The sequence below is a fragment of the Salmo salar genome, chromosome ssa05 (assembly GCF_905237065.1).
Source record: "Salmo salar chromosome ssa05, Ssal_v3.1, whole genome shotgun sequence".
In the NCBI taxonomy this organism is placed as follows: domain Eukaryota; kingdom Metazoa; phylum Chordata; class Actinopteri; order Salmoniformes; family Salmonidae; genus Salmo; species Salmo salar.
In genome coordinates, this window is record NC_059446.1 from 20,797,676 (window position 1) to 20,817,078 (window position 19,403).

General features: G+C 44.6%; 1 protein-coding gene across 2 annotated transcripts in view; it reads left to right on the forward strand.

Annotated features, from left to right (window-relative positions):
- Positions 1 to 19,403, forward strand: part of stag3 (STAG3 cohesin complex component) — a 54,623-nt gene that overhangs the window by 24,615 nt on the left and 10,605 nt on the right. For both annotated transcript variants that reach the window (XM_014199154.2, XM_014199155.2), the window contains exons 11-24: positions 6,652 to 6,731; positions 6,950 to 7,057; positions 7,191 to 7,290; positions 12,872 to 12,986; positions 14,304 to 14,407; positions 14,548 to 14,640; positions 15,975 to 16,067; positions 16,306 to 16,506; positions 16,592 to 16,659; positions 16,809 to 16,896; positions 17,010 to 17,090; positions 17,599 to 17,691; positions 17,979 to 18,147; positions 18,291 to 18,430. In XM_014199154.2, coding sequence (XP_014054629.2) covers positions 6,652 to 6,731; positions 6,950 to 7,057; positions 7,191 to 7,290; positions 12,872 to 12,986; positions 14,304 to 14,407; positions 14,548 to 14,640; positions 15,975 to 16,067; positions 16,306 to 16,506; positions 16,592 to 16,659; positions 16,809 to 16,896; positions 17,010 to 17,090; positions 17,599 to 17,691; positions 17,979 to 18,147; positions 18,291 to 18,430 — 1,533 coding nt within the window. The remainder of the gene's footprint in view (positions 1 to 6,651; positions 6,732 to 6,949; positions 7,058 to 7,190; positions 7,291 to 12,871; positions 12,987 to 14,303; positions 14,408 to 14,547; positions 14,641 to 15,974; positions 16,068 to 16,305; positions 16,507 to 16,591; positions 16,660 to 16,808; positions 16,897 to 17,009; positions 17,091 to 17,598; positions 17,692 to 17,978; positions 18,148 to 18,290; positions 18,431 to 19,403) is intronic.

Here is a 19,403-nt window from a genome sequence, read left to right on the forward strand (position 1 = left end):
CCCCTCTTAAAAGGGGGAGACACTCTAGACCCAAACTATTACAGACCTATATTTATCCTACCCTGCCTTTCTAAAGTCTTCAAAAGCCAAACAGATCACCGACCATTTTTAATCCCACCGTACCTTCTCCTCTTTGCAATCTGGTTTCCGAGCTGGTCATGGGTGCACCTCAGCCACGCTCAAGGTGTACGATATCATCACCGCAATCGATAAAAGACAATACTGTGCAGCCGTCTTCATCGACCTGGACAAGGCTTTCAACTCTGTCAATCACCGCATTCTTATCGGCAGACTCAACAGCCTTGGTTTCTCAAATGACTGCCTCACCTGGTTCACCAACTACTTCTCAGATAAAGTTCAGTGTGTCAAATCGGAGGGCCTGTTGTCCGGAGCTCTGGCAGTCTCTATGGGGGAGCCACAGGGTTCAATTCTCGGGCTGACTCTTTTCTCTGTATACATCAATGATGTCGCTCTTGCTGCTGGTGATTCCCTGATCCCACCTCTACGCAGACGACACCATTCTGTATACTTCTGGCCCTTCTTTGGACACTGTGCTTACAAACCTCCAGACGAACTTCAATGCCATACAATACTCCTTCCGTGGCCTCCAACTGCTCTTAAATGCAAGTAAAACTAATTGCATGCTCTTCAACCGATCGCTGCCCGCACCCGCCTGCCCGTCCAGCATCACTACTCTGGACGGTTCTGACTTAGAATATGTGGACAACTACAAGTACCTAGGTGTCTGGTTACTGTAAACTCTCCTTCCAGACTCACATTAAGCATCTCCAATCCCAAATTAAATCTAGAGTTGGCTTCCTATTTTGCAACAAAGCATCCTTCACTCATGCTGCCAAACATATCCTCGTAAAACTGACTATCCTACCGATCCTCGACTTCGGCGATGTCATTTATAAAATAGCCTCCAACACTCTACTCAGCAAATTGGATGTAGGCTATCACAGTGCCATCCGTTTTGTCACCAAAGCCCCATATACTACCCATCACTGTGACCTGTATGCTCTCGTTGGCTGGCCCTCGCTTCATATTCGTCGCCAAACCCACTAGCTCCAGGTCATCTATAAGTCTTTGCTAGGTAAAGCCCTGCCTTATCTCAGCTCACTGGTCACCATAGCAGCACACACCCGCAGCATGTGTGCCTTACCTCCCTAATCTTCCTACATTTGCACACACTGTATATTCATTTTTCTATTGTGTTATTGACTGTACGTTTGTTAATCACATGTGTAACTGTGTGTTTTGTGTTGCACTACTTTGCTTTATCTTGGCCAGGTCGCTGTTGTAAATGAGAACTTGTTCTCAACTGGCCTACCTGGTTAACTTCTTGCGGATTAGTGGGAGAATACCGTCCCATTTCGACAATTTCCGGTGAAATACTATAAATATTAAACTTTCATGAAATCACAAGTGCAATACATCAAAATAAAGCTTAATTTGTTGTTAACCTGTTAGGGCTAGGGGGCAGTATTGACACGGCCGGATAAAAAACATACCCGATTTAATCTGGTTACTACTCCTGCCCAGTAACTAGAATATGCATATAATTATTGGCTTTGGATAGAAAACACCCTAAAGTTTCTAAAACTGTTTGAATGGTGTCTGTGAGTATAACAGAACTCATATGGCAGGCAAAAACCTGAGAGGATTCTATATGGGAAGTGGCCTGTCTGACAAGTTGTTGTTCATCTGGGCTCTTTTTATTGAAGACTGAGGATCTTTGCTCTAACGTGACACTTCCTACGGCTCCCATAGGCTCTCAGAGCCCGGGAAAAAGCTGAACGATATCGAGGCAGCCTCTGGCTGAAACACATTATCGCTTTTGGCAAGTGGCCGATCAGAGTACTATGGGCTTAGGCGCGTGCACGAGTCGACCCCGTGCTTTATTTTCTTTCGTCTGTTTACATTTACATTTTACATTTAAGTCATTTAGCAGACGCTCTTATCCAGAGCGACTTACAAATTGAACCTAAATGCAGATTCCCGGTCGGTATATTATCGCTTTTTTAAGAGAAAAATGGCATAAAAATGGATTTTAAACAGCGGTTGACATGCTTCGAAGTACGGTAATGGAATATTTAGACCTTTTTTGTCACGAAATGCGCCATGTTCGTAACCCTTATTTACACTTTAGGATAGTGTCTTGAACGCACAAACAAAACTATGGATTATTTTGAACCAAACCAACATTTGTTATTGAAGTAGAAGTCCTGGGAGTGCATTCTGACGAAGAACACCAAAGGTAATAACATTTTTCTTATAGTAAATCTGACTTTGGTGAGTGCTAAACTTGCTGGGTGTCTAAATAGCTAGCCCTGTGATGCCGGGCTATCTACTGAGAATATTGCAAAATGTGCTTTCTCCCGAAAAGCTATTTTAAAATCGGACATATCGAGTGCATAGAGGAGTTCTGTATCTATAATTCTTAAAATAATTGTTATGCTTTTTGTGAACGTTTATCGTGAGTAATTTAGTAAATTCACCGGATGTTTGCGGGGGGTATGCTAGTTCTGAACGTCACATGCTAATGTAAAAAGCTGGTTTTTGATATAAATATGAACTTGATTGAACAAAACATGCATGTATTGTATAACATAATGTCCTAGGTGTGTCATCTGATGAAGATCATCAAAGGTTAGTGCTGCATTTAGCTGTCTTCTGGGTTTTTGTGACATTATATGCTAGCTTGAAAAATGGGTGTCTGATTATTTCTGGCTGGGTACTCTGCTGACATAATCTAATGTTTTGCTTTCGTTGTAAAGCCTTTTTGAAATCGGACAGTGTGGTTAGATTAACGAGAGTCTTGTCTTTAAAATGCTGTAAAATAGTCATATGTTTGAGAAATTGAAGTAATCGCATTTCTAAGGTATTTGAATAACTCGCCACAGGATTCCACTGGCTGTTACGTAGGTGGGACGATTTCGTCCCGCCGGCCCTAGAGGTTAATCCAGCCGCCGTGTCAGATTTCAAAAAGGCTTTACAGCGAAAGCAAACCATGCGATTATCTGAGGACAGCGCCCAGTACACAAATGCATAACAAATCATTTTCAACCAGGGAATTGCGACACGAAAGTCAGAAATAGCGATATAATATTTGCCTTACCTTTGAAGATCTTCTTCTGTTGGCACTCCAAAAGGTCCCAGTTAATTTACAAATGGTCCTTTTGTTCTATAATGTCCTTTATATCCATAAAAACTCAGTCTAGCTGGCGCGCTTCAGTCAATAATCCACTCGGTTTCCCTCCTTCAAAATGCATACAAAATGAATCCTAAACGTTACCAGTAAACTTATCCTAACAAGTCAATCAATGTTTATAATCAGACAATAGGTACCCTAATACGCAAATAAATGATACAATTTAAGACAGAGAATCGTTATTGTCTTTACCGGAGAAAAATACCAAAGAACGCACTCGCATTCACGTGCTTGGAAACGCTACAGCCAGAATGGGAGCCACCTAGGAAAAACTACAATTTCTGGCTAATTTTTCCAAAAACCAGCCTGAAACTCTTTCTAAAGACTGTTGTCATCTAGTGGAAGCCCTAGGAAATGCAATCGGGCACGATTTTGCCTTATTATAAAAGTGCCGGCCATTGAAATCAGTGGTAGGATGACATTTTTTGGGGGAGGATGGTGTGTCCTAGGGGTTTCGCCTGCCATTTCAGTTCTGTTATACTCACAGACATTATTTTAACAGTTTTAGACACTTTAGAGTGTTTTCTATCCAAATCTACCAATTATATGCATATCCTAGCTTCTGGGCCTGAGTAGCAGGCAGTTTACTTTGGGCACGCTTTTCATCCGGACGTCAAAATACCGCCCCCTATCCCAAAGAAGTTAAATAAAGGTAAAATTAAATTAAAGAAAGAAATGTAAATAAAAAAATACAAAGCTCTCCCTCGCCCTCCATTTTGCAAATCTGACCATAATTCTATTCTCCTGATTCCTGCTTACAAACAAAAATTAAAGCATGAAGCACCAGTGACTCAAATCAGTAAAAAAGTGGTCAGATGAAGCAGATGCTAAGCTACAGGACTGTTTTGCAAGCACTGACTGGAATATGTTCCGCTGTTCCTCCAATGACATTGAGGAGTACACCACATCAGTCATTTGCTTCATCAATAAGTACATCAATGATGTCCCCCCCACAGTGACTGTACGTACGTACTTACCCCAACCAGAAGCCATGGATCCGCACTGAGCTAAAGGCTAGAGCTGCCGCTTTCAAGGAGCGGTACTCTAACCCGGAAGCTTATAAGAAATCCTGCTATGCCCTCCAACGAACCATCAAATAGTCAATGCAGGACTAATATCGAATCGTACTACACCGGCTCTGACGCTCGTCGGATGTGGCAGGGCTTGCAAACCCTTACAGACTACAAAGGAAAGCACAGCTGAGAGCTGCCCAGTGACAGAAGCCCACCGGACGAGCTAAACTACTTCTATGTTCGCTTCGAGGCAAGTAACACTGAAACATGCATAAGAGCACCAGCTGAACCGGATGACTGTGTGATCACGCCTCCGCAGCCGATGTGAGTAAGACCTTTAAACCATTCAACATTCACAAGGCCTCTGGGCTAGATGGATTACCAGGACGTGTACTGCGAGCATGCGCTGACCAACTGGCAAGTGTCTTCACTGACATTTTCAACCTCTCCCTGTCCGAGTCTGTAATACCAACATGTTTTAAGCAGACCATCATTGTCCGTGTGCCCAAGAACACTAAGGTAACCTGCCTAAATGACAACCGACCTGTAGCACTCACGTCTGTAGCCATGAAGTGCTTTGAAAGGCTGGTCATGGCTCACATCAACACCATTATCCCAGAAATCCTAGACCCACTCCAATTTGTGCCCTAACAGACACAGATGATGTAATCTCTATTGCACTCCCAACTGCCCTTTCCCACCTGGACACAAGGAACACCTATGTGGGAATGCTATTCATTGACTACAGCCCAGCGTTCAACACCATAGTGCCCTCAAAGCTCATCACTCAACTAAGGACCCTGGCACTAAACACCTCCCTCTGCAACTGGATCCTGGACTTCCTGACGGGCCGCCCATAGGTGGTGTGGGTAGGTAACAACACATCCGCCACGCTGATCCTCAACACAGGGGCCCCTCAGGGGTGCGTGCTGGGTCCCCTCCTGTACTCACTTTTCGCTCATGACTGGACGGCTATGCATGACTCCAACACCATCATGAAGTTTGCTGATGACACAACAGTGGTAGGCCTGATCACCGACAACAACGAGACAGCCTTTAGGGAGGTCAGAGACATGACCGTGTGGTGCCAGAACAACAATCTCTCCCTCAACATGATCAACACGAAGGAGATGATTGTGGACTACAGCAAAAAGAGGACAGAGCACGCCCCCATTCTCATCGATGGGGCTGTAGTGGAGCAGGTTGAGAGCTTCAAGTTCCTTGGTGTCCACATCACCAACAAATTAACATGGTCCAAGCACACCAAGACAGTCGTGAAGAGGGCACAACAAAACCTATTCCTCAGGAGACTGAAAAGATTTGGCATGGGTCCTCAGATCCTCAAAAGGTTCTACAGCTGCACCATCGAGAGCATCCTGACTGGTTGCATCACTGTCTGGTATGGCAACTGCTCAGCCTCCGACCGCAAGGCATTACAGAGAGTAGTTTATACGGCCCAGTACATCACTGGGGCCAAGCTTCCTGCCATCCAGGACCTATATACTAGGCAGAGGAGGGCCCTAAAAATTGTCAAAGACTCCAGTCATCCTAGTCATATATTTCTCTCTGCTCCTGCACGTAATGCGGTACCGGAGCACCAAGTCTAGGTCCAAGAGGCTTCTAAACAGCTTCTACCCCCAAGCCATAAGACTCCTGAACTGCTAATCAAATGGCTACCCAGACTATTTGCATTGCCCCCCCCCCTTTATTTTACACCGGTGTTACTCTCTGTTATTATCATCTATGCATAGTCACTTTAATAACTACCTACATGTGCTTATTGTGTCAACTAACCGGTGCCCCCGCACATTGAGCCTGTACCAGTACCCCCCCCCGTGTATAGTCTCGCTATTGCTATTTTATTGCTGCTCTTTAATTACTTGTTACTTTTATTTCTTATTCTTACTCATATTTTTTTTAATCTGCATTGTTGGTTAGGGGCTTGTAAGTAAGCATTTCACTGTATGGTCTAGTACACCTGTTGTATTTGATCACATGTGACTAATACAATTTGATTTGAAAACAGGAATTAGACTAAACTCGATGGTCCTATTAAAACCTACTGTATGTAAATTGTGGGTGCTATTGCTTGCCAATTGAACTAATGTTACTCTAGGTGACAACATAATGCTGCTTGTTTCTAACATTAGGACTGTTTTCTTCAAGAAAATAAATCTGCTTCATGTTTTGTTTCCTTATCGCGATACTGGTATCGTTTAGAACAGATGGTTAATAGTCAATTCTCAAACATGTCAGTTCAAATGGCTTCATAAACCCCTTCAAGCCCCATGTGTTGCATGAGATAGTGGCTGTTTATTCCTTGGCTTAGTGAAATTGGACAGCTCCATCCTTTCTGTTGTCTTTGTGTGTGTGTGTGTGTGTGTGTGTGTGTGTGTGTGTGTGTGTGTGTGTGTTTCTGTTTAGGAGAGGATGCTCTGCATGGTGCTAGACAAGGACCCAGACGTGGCGGTGGAAGCTGTCCAGCTACTGCTGCTCCTCCAACAGTGAGTGTGTGTGTGTGTGTGTGTGTGTGTGTGTGTGTGTGAGAACGTCTGCCAGCAAGTGTTTGCCGTTATGGAATTCTGTAGTGTGTAACTGTGTTGTGGCTATGTGAATTTCTTGTATGTGTTTATTTTTTGGTTCACACAGTAGTAGATTGATGTGTATGCTCATGCGGGAGTGTGTGGCATTTACTCTGTAAATAATGTGTGTGTGTGCGCAGAAGGACAGAGGAGGGCTTGTCCGAGGAGGAGTGTAGCCATGTGTATCCTTTGGTGTTTGCCTCCCGCAGAGGCCTGGCATCTGCTGCTGGTGCCTTCCTCTACCACAAGTCAGTCATCTCTCCATCCTTAAACCATCTCTAACTCTCTCCATCCTCTCTCCGTCCCACATGATATCCCTTTATCCTCTAGCCATCCCTACCACTTTCACTTAAAAATATCAATCTATCTTGTGTGTGTCAGGCTGTGTAGTGCAATGAGCAGCGAGCCACAGGAGGCAGACATGGGCAGTCGCCGGGCCTCCTTCTTCAACCTGCTGGTCACCTTTTACATCCAGAGTGAGGTAAAGCGTACTACTACATTGCTGCCTGCCATAAGATGAGGGACAGAGTCTGACAGACCAACCAAGCTGTACACCTCAATGCTTATTGTTATTGTTCAATGTATGGTTATTTTGACCCTTAATTATTGTTGTTACTGTTGTCCAGTTGACAATATTGATTATTGTTATTTTAATTATGTTAATATTGTAAATCTCCAAAATAAGCTTTGGCAATATGTACACCACTGTTCAAAGGTTTGGGGTCACTTAGAAATGTCCTTGTTTTTGAAAGAAAAGCACATTTCTTTGTCCATTGAAATAACATCAAATTGATCAGAAATACAGTGTAGACATTGTTAATGTTGTAAATGACTATTGTAGCTGTAAACGGCAGATTTTCTATGGAATATCTACACAGGCGTACAGAGGCCCATTATCAGCAACCATCACTCCTGTGTTCGAAGTTTATCATTTTAAAAGGCTAATTGATCTTTAGAAAACCCTTTTGCAATTATGTTAGCACAGCTGAAAACTGTTGTTCTGATTAAAGAAGCAGTAAAACTGGCCTTCTTTAGACTAGTTGAGTATCTGGAGCATCGGCCTTTGTGGGTTCGATTACAGGCTCAAAATGGCCAGAAACAAAGAACTTTCTTCTGAAACTCATCAGTCTATTCTTGTTCTGAGAAATTAACCTGTTATGGCTAGGGGGCAGTATTTTCACAGCCGGATAAAAAACGTACCGGATTTAATCTGATTATTACTCCTGCCCAGAAACTAGAATATGCATATAAGTATTAGCTTTGGATAGAAAACACTCCAAAGTTTCTAAAACTGTTTGAATGGTGTCTGTGAGTATAACAGAACTCATTTGGCAGGCCAAAACCTGAGAAGATTCCATGCAGGAAGTGCCCTGTCTGACAATTTCTTGCCCTTCTTGATTATCTCTATCCATTACAGAGGATCTCTGCTGTTACGTGACACTTCCTACGGCTCCCATGGGCTCTCAGAAGGCGGCAAAAAGCTGAATCGTGGCTTTGCAGGCTCTGGCTGAAAAAAAGTAGCGCGTTTGGATAGTGGCTGGTTACAGTACTGTGAGACTCAGGCGCGTGCCCGCGTCGACCCCATGCTCTTTCTTTCGTCTGTTTACCTAAACGCAGATTCCCGGTCGGAATATTATCGCTTTTTTACGAGAAAAATTGCATAAAAATTTATTTTAAACAGCGGTTGACATGCTTCGAAGTACGGTAATGGAATATTTAGAAATCTTTTGTCACGAATTGCGCCATGCTCGTGACCCTTATTTACACTTCGGATAGTGTCTTGAACGCACAAACAAAACGCCGCTGTTTGAACATAACTATGGATTATTTTGAACCAAACCAACATTTGTTATTGAAGTAGCAGTCCTGGGAGTGCATTCTGACGAAGAACACCAAAGGTAATCAAACTTTTGTAATAGTAAATCGGAGTTTGGTCAGGGCTAAACTTGGTCGGTGTCTAAATGGCTAGCCGTGATGGCTGGGCTATCTACTGAGAATATTGCAAAATGTGCTTTCACCGAAAAGCTATTTTAAAATCGGACATATCGAGTGCATAGAGGAGTTCTGTATCTATAATTCTTAAAATAATTGTTATGTTTTTTGTGAACGTTTATCGTGAGTAATTTAGTAAATTCACCGGATGTTTGCGGGGGGTATGCTAGTTCTGAACGTCACATGCTAATGTAAAAAAGCTGGTTTTTGATATAGGAACTTGATTGAACAAAACATGCATGCATTGTATAACATAATGTCCTAGGGTTGTCATCTGATGAAGATCATCAAAGGTTAGTGCTGCATTTAGCTGTGGTTTTGTTTTTTGTGACATTATATGCTAGCTTGAAAAATGGGTGTCTGATTATTTCTGGCTGGGTACTCTGCTGACATAATCTAATGTTTTGCTTTCGCTGTAAAGCCTTTTTGAAATCGGACAGTGTGGTTAGATTAACGAGAGTCTTGTCTTTAAAATGCTGTAAAATAGTCATATGTTTGAAAAATTGAAGTTTTCGGATTTTAGAAGAGTTTGTATTTGCGCCACGCCCATCGTTGGATATTGGAGCAGGTGTTCCGCTAGCGGAACGTCTAGATGTAAGAGGTTAAGGCTATTCCATGCGAGAAATTGCCAAGAAACTGACGATCTCGTACAGCGCTGTGTACTACTCCCTTCACAGAACAGCGCAAACTGGCTCTAACCAGAATAGAAAGAAGAGTGGGAGGCCCCGGTGCACAACTGAACAAGTGGACAAGTACATTATAGTGTTTAGTTTGAGAAACAGACGCCTCACAAGTCCTCAACTGGCAGCTTCATTAAATAGTACCCGCAAAACACCAGTCTCAACGTCAACAGTGAAGCGGTGACTCCAGGATGCTGGCCTTCTAGGCAGAGTTGCAAAGAAAAAGTCATATCTCAGACTGGCCAATAAAAATGTAATATTAAGATGGGCAAAAGAACACGGACACTGGACAGAGGAAGATTGGAAAAAAGTGTTTGAGGTGTTCGGATCACAAGGAAGAACATTCGTGAGACATAGAAAAATGAAAAGATGGTGGAGGCAATGTGATGGTCTGGTGGTGCTTTGGTGGTAAAGTGGGAGATTTGTACAGGGTAAAAGGGATCTTGAAGAAGGAAGGCATTTTGCAACGCCATGCAATACCCTGTGGACAGCGCTTAATTGGAACCAATTTCCTCCTAAAACAGGACAAAGACCAGCTCCAAACTATGCAAGAACTATTTAGGGAAGAAGCAGTCAGGTGGTATTCTGTCTGTAATGGAGTAGCCAGCACAGTCAACACAATTATTATTTCAATTAAAAATCATAATTTATAACCTTGTCAACATCTTGACTATATTTCCTATTAATTTTGCAACTCATTTCATGTATGTTTTCATGGAAAACAAGGACATTTTTAAGTGACTTCAAACTTTTGAACCGTAGTGTACATTGTTCCGTCATGCCAGTAAAGCGAATTGAATTGAAGAAATATGCTGCGCTCTCTCTCCTGTCTCTCTCTCAATTCAATTGAAGGGCTTTATTGGCATGCGAAACATATGTTAACATTGCCAAAGCAAGTGAACTAGATAATTAACAAAAGTTAAGTAAACAATAAAATTGAGAAGTAAACATTACACTCACAAGAATTACAAAAGAATAAAGACATTTCAAAGGTCATATTATGTGCAGATAGTTAAAGTACAAGGGAAAATAAATAAACATAAATATGGGTTATATTAGCAATGGTTTTTGTTCTTCACTGGTTGCCCTTTCCTTGTGGCAACAGGTCACAAATCTTGCTGCTGTGATTGCACACTGTGGTATTTCACCCAAAAGACATGGGAATTTATCAAAACTGGGTATGTTTTCTAATTCTTTGTGGATGTGTGTAATCTGAGTGAAATGTGTCTCTAATATGGTCATACATTTGTCAAGAGGTTAGGAAGTGCAGCTCAGTTTCCACCTCATTTCCACCCCCTTCTGATGACCAGGTGGCGAATCGCATCTCTGCATGTCTGGCAGACATATCAGTGTGGATGACGGATCACCACCTCAAGCTGAACCTTGGCAAGACGGAGCTGCTTTTCCTCCCGGGGAAGAACTGCCCGTTCCATGATCTCGCCATCACGGTTGACAACTCCATTGTGTCCTCCTCCCAGAGTGCTAAGAACCTTGGCGTGACCCTGGACAACACCCTGTCGTTCTCCACTAACATCAAGGCGGTGACCCGATCCTGTAGGTTCATGCTCTACAACATTCGCAGAGTACGACCCTGCCTCACACAGGAAGCGGCGCAGGTCCTAATCCAGGCACTTGTCATCTCCCGTCTGGATTACTGCAACTCACTGTTGGCTGGGCTCCCTGCCTGTGCCATTAAACCCCTACAACTCATCCAGAACGCCGCAGCCAGTTCTCTCACGTTACCCCGCTCCTCCGCTCTCTCCACTGGCTTCCAGTTGAAGCTCGCATCCGCTACAAGACCATGGTGCTTGCCTACGGAGCCGTGAGGGGAACGGCACCTCCGTACCTTCAGGCTCTGATCAGTCCCTACACCCAAACGAGGGCACTGCGCTCATCCACCTCTGGCCTGCTGGCCCCCCTACCTCTGAGGAAGCACAGTTCCCGCTCAGCTCAGTCAAAACTGTAAGCTGCTCTGGCACCCCTATGGTGGAACAAGCTCCCTCACGACGCCAGGACAGCGGAGTCAATCACCACCTTCCGGAGACACCTGAAACCCCACCTCTTTAAGAAATACCTGGGATAGGATAAAGTAATCCTTCTAACCCCCCGCACCCCCTAAAATATTTAGATGCACTATTGTAAAGTGGTTGTTCCACTGGATATCATAAGGTGAATGCACCAATTTGTAAGTCGCTCTGGATAAGAGCGTCTGCTAAATGACTTAAATGTAAATGGGTAGTGTGCACATATCCTGTCTTCTCTTGAGAGCCAGGTTGGCCTACAGCGACCTTTCTCAATATTAAGGCTATGCTCACTGAGTCTGTACATAGTCAAGGCTTTTCTTAAGTTTGGGTCAGTCACTGTTACGGGCAAATAGCATTATAGTATGCTCGGTTTTTTTGTTAATTCTTTCCAATGTGTCAAATAATTGACTTTTTGCTTTCTTGTGATTTGGTTGGGTCTAATTGTGTTGCTGTCCTGGGGCTCTGTGGGGTCTGTTTGTGAGCAGATCCCCAGGACCAGCTTGCTTAGGGGACTCTTCTCCAGGTTCATCTCTCTGTAGGTGATGGCTTTGTTATGTAATGTTTGGGAGTCTCTTTTCTGGATTTTGATAATTAGTGGGTATCGGCCATATTCTCCTCTGCATGCATTATTTGGTGTTTTATGTTGTACACAGAGGACATTTTTGCAGAATTCTGCATGCAGAGTCTCAATTTGGTGTTTGTTCCATTTTGTGAATTCTTGGTTGATGAGTGGACTCCAGACCTCACAACTATACAGGGCAATGGGTTCTATAACTGATTCATGTATTTTTTGCTAGATCCTAATTGGTCTGTCAAGTTTTATGTTCCCTTTGATGGCATAGAAGGCCCCTTTTGCCTTGTCTCTCAGCTCGTTCACAGCTTTGTGGAAGATGCCTGTGGTGCTGATGTTTAGAATCTGTGCTGAATATCTAGGTGCTGCTGTAGGCCCTCTCTCTCTCTCCCCCCTGTCTCTCCTGTGTCTCTCTCTCCTGTCTCTCTCTCCTGTCGCGCTCTCTCTCCTGTGTGTGTCTCTCTCTCTCCTGTCTCTCTCTCTCCTGTGTCTCTCTCTCCTGTGTCTCTCTCTCCTGTGTCTCTCTCTCCTGTGTCTCTCTCACCTGTGTCTCTCTCTCCTGTGTCTCATATTCAATACAGTTTCTGGGTCAAACACTTTTGCCTGGCTTAATTAATACAAATATTATAAAAACGTTTGAAATAAATAGCTTTTCCTTTTCAGTTTATTAGGTCATTGAAAATGTCAGTTTAGTTCCGGAATTTACTGATAACATACTCTCCCTTTCATTCCTCCCCCTCTTTTCTCCCTTTCAATGTCTCTGAATCTCCCTCCCTCCCCCTGTCTCTGTGTCAGTTCCATGAGCATGGGGCCTACCTGGTGGACAGTCTATGGGGTGTAGCAGGCTCTGAGCTGAGGGACTGGGACACCATGACATCACTGCTGGTACAGGAGGCTGACCAGGGACAAGGTACAGAGTTGGTTTAATGTTTACCTGACAACGACCATGCCGGTCGAAACGTTGCATTTCAATCACTCATAGCTCCTAAATGATCAGTTATTCTGAGCAAATTGTGAGCGGACATGTTGTTGTAAACCACTGGTAATGGACGTTGTTGCTGTAAACCACTGGTAATGGACGTTGTTGCTGTAAACCACTGGTAATGGACGTTGTTGCTGTAAACCACTGGTAATGGACATTGTTTTTGTAAACCACTGGTAATGGACATTGTTGCTGTAAACCACTGGTAATGGACATTGTTTTTGTAAACCACTGGTAATGGACATTGTTTTTGTAAACCACTGGTAATGGACATTATTGTTGTAAACCACTGGTAATGGACATTGTTTTTGTAAACCACTGGTAATGGACATTGTTTTTGTAAACCACTGGTAATGGACATTATTGTTGTAAACCACTGGTAATGGACGTTGTTGCTGTAAACCACTGGTAATGGACATTATTGTTGTAAACCACTGGTAATGGACATTGTTTTTGTAAACCACTGGTAATGGACATTGTTTTTGTAAACCACTGGTAATGGACATTGTCTTTGTAAACCACTGGTAATGGACATTATTGTTGTAAACCACTGGTAATGGACGTTGTTGCTGTAAACCACTGGTAATGGACATTATTGTTGTAAACCACTGGTAATGGACGTTGTTGTTGTAAACCACTGGTAATGGACGTTGTTTTTGTAAACCACTGGTAATGGACATTGTCTTTGTAAACCACTGGTAATGGACATTGTTTTTGTAAACCACTGGTAATGGACATTGTTTTTGTAAACCACTGGTAATGGACATTGTTTTTGTAAACCACTGGTAATGGACATTGTTTTTGTAAACCACTGGTAATGGACATTGTTTTTGTAAACCACTGGTAATGGACATTATTGTTGTAAACCACTGGTAATGGACATTGTTTTTGTAAACCACTGGTAATGGACATTGTCTTTGTAAACCACTGGTAATGGACATTATTGTTGTAAACCACTGGTAATGGACATTGTCTTTGTAAACCACTGGTAATGGACATTGTCTTTGTAAACCACTGGTAAAAAATGTTCACTCTCTACCCTTGCCCCCTCTTCTTCTTTTCTGCTTTTCTTTCCTCGAATGCCCTCATCTTTTTCCCTCCCTCTTCTCTTTCTTCCCTCTCCCTCCTTCCCCGACTGTCCTCTTTCTATCCCTCACCTCGTTCTCCTTCCCTCATTCTCTCCCCCCTCCATCCCTCCTTCCATCTTCCTCCCCATCCCTCCCCCTCGCTCTCTCTGTGTGTCAGGTCTGGTGGATGAGGAGGAGGGGGCGTTGATAGAGTTGATGATGTGTGCTGTCAGACAGGCAGCTGAAGGACACCCGCCTGTAGGAAGAGCTCAGGCCAAGAAGGTGACCACCACCAACACTAAACCATCAGACAGGAAAAAGACTGCAGGGTCACTAAATTGCATTGACGAGAGTGCGTGTGCGTGTTTTTATTTTTAATTATTTTGATTTTAAATTAAAAAAAATATATATTTTTTTTTTAGATCCTGAGCATGAAGGATAAGAAGACCCAAGCCCAGGACAAGAGACGCATCACCACCCATTTTATCACCCTCCTGCCCCAGCTGCTGGCCAAGGTAGTGACAAAGAGTATCTTGATACCGCTGCATGATAAACCATTAGAAATGGATCCTAACACACCTGTCACTCAAACCCATCAACACATATACCAGGGAAGGTATTCAGACCCCTTGACTTTTTCCAAAAATGTTTAGGTTACAGCCTTATTCTAAAAAAAATATATATATTTTTTAATCCTCATAAATCTACACACAATAACCCAGAATGACAAAGCAAAAACAGGTTTTTATAAAGGTTTGCTTATTTATTAAAAATGTAAAATCACATTTACATAAGGTTTCAGACCCTTTACTCAGTACTTTGTTGAAGCACCTTTGGCAGCGATTACAGCCTTGAGTCTTATTGGGTATGACACTACAAGCTTGACACATCTGTATTTGGGGAGTTTCTCCCATTCTTCTCTGCAGATCCTCTCAAGCTCTGTCAGGTTCGATGGCAAGCCTTGCTTTTCAGGTCTCTCCAGAGATGTTCGATAGTGTTCAAGTCCCGAAGCCACCCCTGCGTTGTCTTGGCTGTGTATTTAGGGTCATTGTCCTGTTGGAAGGTGAACCTTCGCCCCAGTCTGTGGTTCTGAGCACTCTGGAGCAGGTTTTCATCAAGGATCTCTGTGCTTTGCTCTGTTCATCTTTGCCTCGATCCTAACTAGTCTCCCAGTCCCTGTGGCTGAAAAACATCCCCACAGTATAATACTGCCACCACCATGCTTCACCGTAGGGTGCCAGGTTTCCTCCAGACATGATGCTTGGCATTCAGGCCAAAGAGTTCAATCTTGGTTTCATCAGACCAGAGAATCTTGTTTCTCATGGTCTGAGAGTCTTTAGGTGCCTTTTGCCAAACTCCACGTGGGCTGTCATGTGCCTTTTACTGAGGAGTGGCTTCCGTCTGGTCACTTTACCATAAAGGCCTGATTGGTGGAGTGCTGCAGAAATGGTTGTCCTTCTCCCATCTCCACAGAGGAACTCTGGAGCTCTGTCAGAGTGACCATCGGGTTCTTGGTCACCTCCCTGACCAAGACCCTTCTCCCACGATTGCTCAGTTTGGCTGGGCGGACAGCTCTAGGAAGAGTCTTGGTGGTTCCAAACTTCTTCCATTTAAGAATGACGGAGGCCACTGTGTAACGTAACAAAATGTGGAAAAAGTCAAGGGGTCTAAATACTTTCTGAAGGCCCTGTATAGTTCATATATTATGTTTTAGGACTGGTTTTTTAATGATTGAGTTATTTCAGGGGTTTTTATGGATGTGTGACTTGATCACCATGGCTATTTGATGTTACTAACATATTTCTGATTCTAATCTTTTTTCAAATTGTTTTGTAATTTTGTCACACAGTACTCGGCGGACGTGGAGAAAGTGACTTGCCTTCTGAAGGCTCCGCTTCATTTTGACCTGGAGACCTACAGCAGCACTGGTAGACTGGAGAAGGTGAGAGAGAGAGAGTACGAGAGATATATTTTTTTACTCGGACACTACTCCTATTTTCTCCCACTCAATACCTCCCTCGACCCACCAGTTGAGAATCGCTGGCAGAGAGAGCACCCTTTACACAGCTGCTCCCCTTGTAGGCTAAAGTATAACATTACACAAGGGTTGTCAACTCAAGTCACATGACTTGGACTCAAGTGCAACTTCTCTGTTTATTCCCCCCCATCTCCCCCTTCAGTATCTGGATCTGCTGCTGGCCCAGGTGTGTGGCATCGTGGAGAAGCACACGGAGTCTGGTGTTTTGGAGGCGTGTGCTCGCGTGGCGTGTGCCCTCTGCCACGACAAGTACACCTTCTCCGGCCGTGCCGACCTGGTCGTCAGCCAGCTACTGGACAGTCTGACCGACCGCTTCAGCTCCCACCTCAACGAGCTGCTGCAGGTACACACACACACACACACACACACACACACACTCTTGAAGCATGTTGATGATGTTCTATCCCTCCATCTATCTCCGTGCTCAGGGCACTGCTGATGAAGATGAGGTGTACAGTGCTGCTACTGCCCTGACGAGGGTCGCAGCCTTCAGCAGGTACACTAGTGTGTGTGTGTGTGTGTGTGTGTGTGTGTGTGTGTGTGTGTGTGTGTGTGTGTGTGTGTGTGTGTGTGTGTGTGTGTGTGTGTGTGTGGCGCGCGTGCGCCATATTGGTGTTAGACTGATACTGAGGTGTGTGTTTTCAGTGCCAAGGACCTGACTTCATGGAAGCTGTTTGAACCCTGCTTTCAGCTGCTGAAGAGTGGAGTGGAGTCCAGAGACATCGACAAAGAGGTGTGTGTCCGTATACACACACACTCACTGACACACACACCTATTGAACATTGCAGGAAGAAGTGTCATGTAAAATAACCAAACTCCATCAGTGTTGTGCCATGTCGTTTCAGCTGATGGTTCCTGCTCTGAAGTGTGCAGCGTTCCACGTGCTCTGGGAGAAAGTCAGGGTGGCCAACTCTACACCAACCAAGGTGCTCATAGCATGGCACTGCCCGTCTGGCTTCTCCACCCACTAAGTTAGAGCATGGCACTGCCTGCCTGCCTGCCTTGTTAAGATGGCCCTACTTCCCTACCTTATGTACCCACTGAGGTGCCCCCCATAGAGCATGGCACTGCTAACCTGTCAGATTTACCAGCTCACCAGCTGTGTGGACAGCAGGCAATTAACACAGCAATCTGTTGGAGTGCACCACAGCGACACTCACAGGCTCAGTCTCACACACAGACACACACATGCAAACAGTTATGACTAGGCATTCACATTGGTTGTTTACCCAAGCTTGAGCCCCGGCATAAACACAGACAAATAATTTTCTTAGTACTGCTTAGTCAATGTCTGTCACCGTTGTTCTCAATCTGTTGCTCTGTCCCTCCCTCACTCTCCCTCTCTCTCTCTCTCTCTCCCTCACACACACACATGTACACACACATCTGCAAATTCATGTACCCATGCACCATTCTTTCACACACCCCTCCAAGGCAGAGGTAAAGCGTCTGAAGAAGGAGGTGCGTTCTTTCTGCATCGTCTGTCAGAGCTGCCTGTCTGTGGGCCAGCCAGAGATCAGAGACCAGGTTAGCGGGGGGGGTTGATATGTGTGTGTGTGTGTTCAACAGGGTTGAGGTCATTTCGAATTGAAGGTTGTCAATTCAAGAAGTTAACTCACATTTCTAATTCAATAACTGAAAAGGGTCATCTATTTTCAAATGACTTCTGAGTAAACTGAACAGGAGAAGCTATTTATGGCATGTTTTTAACACATGTATTTTTTTATTATTCATGACTTGACTGACATCAATTGGAATTAAGCACAAACCCTGGTGCTGGAGTGTGTTGATGTGTTGTGTCTCTCCCTCGGTAGGCGTTTGAGCTGCTGTGTGACATGCTGCTGTTGTTTGGGGTGAGCTCAGTGAGGTCTCAGCCCACCTTGCAGCCCCTGGCCCACCCCCCCTCCGACTCCCTCCGCTTCGACATGGCTGCCTTCCTCCTTGACTATGTCTTCACTGAGCCTGACGACGACCAACTGTCCGGTAGGGCAACCATCACAACTACACTACCTACACCAAAATGGCACCCTACTCCCTATTTAGTGTAGTACTTCTGACCTGGGCCATCTCATTCTCTCTTCTCACCCCCTGCTATCTCGCTCCCTCTCCCTCACTTCTTTCTCCAGGTGAGGCAGAGGGAGTTGAGGAGGTGAAGATGGCTACTCTCCAGCGGCGGCGCAACCAGCTGGCCGGCTACTGTAAACTGGTTATCTACGGCATCCTGGATCTCAGCACTGCCACTGATGTCTTCAAATACTACAGCAAGGTAGAGAAGACAGAGGGGAGGGGAGAGAAAGAGGGGGGAGAGAGATAAATAAGACTGGGAGAACAGGGAAAAGAAGGATGGGAGAGGAATGAGAAAGGGGTAGAAATGGGGAGGGAATGAGAGAAAAGATGGAAGACGAAAAGAGCGAAATTGAGGATTAGTGAGAGAAGGGCATGAGAGGGGGGAATGTGCAGTGAGTGAGAGGACAGGAGGATGATGGAAGGGAGGAGTGTGAGAAAAAGTGGAGGAAGGGTTAAAAGGTGGAGGAGGAGGGGTTAAAAGGTGGAGGAGGTGGGGTGAGAAAGTGGAGGAGGTGGGGTGCGAAGGTGGAGGAGGAGGAGGGGTGCGAAGGTGGAGGAGAAGGGGTGCGAAGGTGGAGGAGGAGGGGTGCGGAGGTGGAGGGGTGCGAAGGTGGAGGAGGAGGAGGGGTGAGAAGGTGGAGGAGGAGGGGTGAGAAGGTGGAGGGAGAAGGGTGAGAAGGTGGTGGAGGGGTGAGGAGGAGGAGGGGTGAGAAGGTGGAGGGAGAAGGGTGAGAAGGTGGTGGAGGGGTGAGAAGGTGGAGGAGGGTGTCATGACTTGGCCCTTTCTGGGTATAGATCGTAGCTTCCCCCTCCCTCTCATTCTCTCCTACACCCAGGTTCTGTTATCTCAGGTCATAAATTGCTGGCGGAGACTCTCCCCCTGGCCATGCAGTATGGAGAGAGAGACACAGAACAAAGGATTTCACGTGGCGAACTCCTAAATCCCCAAAATGGGAATATGAAACAAAATGTCCACTTGTGAGAAGGTGGGAATGGTCCGTGGACACTTAAGGGACGGGTATGAGGAATGTGTTTCATTTGGTGACCTCAGAGACGACAGGAAACACGCATAACTATATCTCTGAATGTGTACATTTCTTAATTATGGGGTTAGCATCTAATTCTTGTATAAAATGAATGAGTAAAGATGAAAGTATTTGTGAAATGATGTA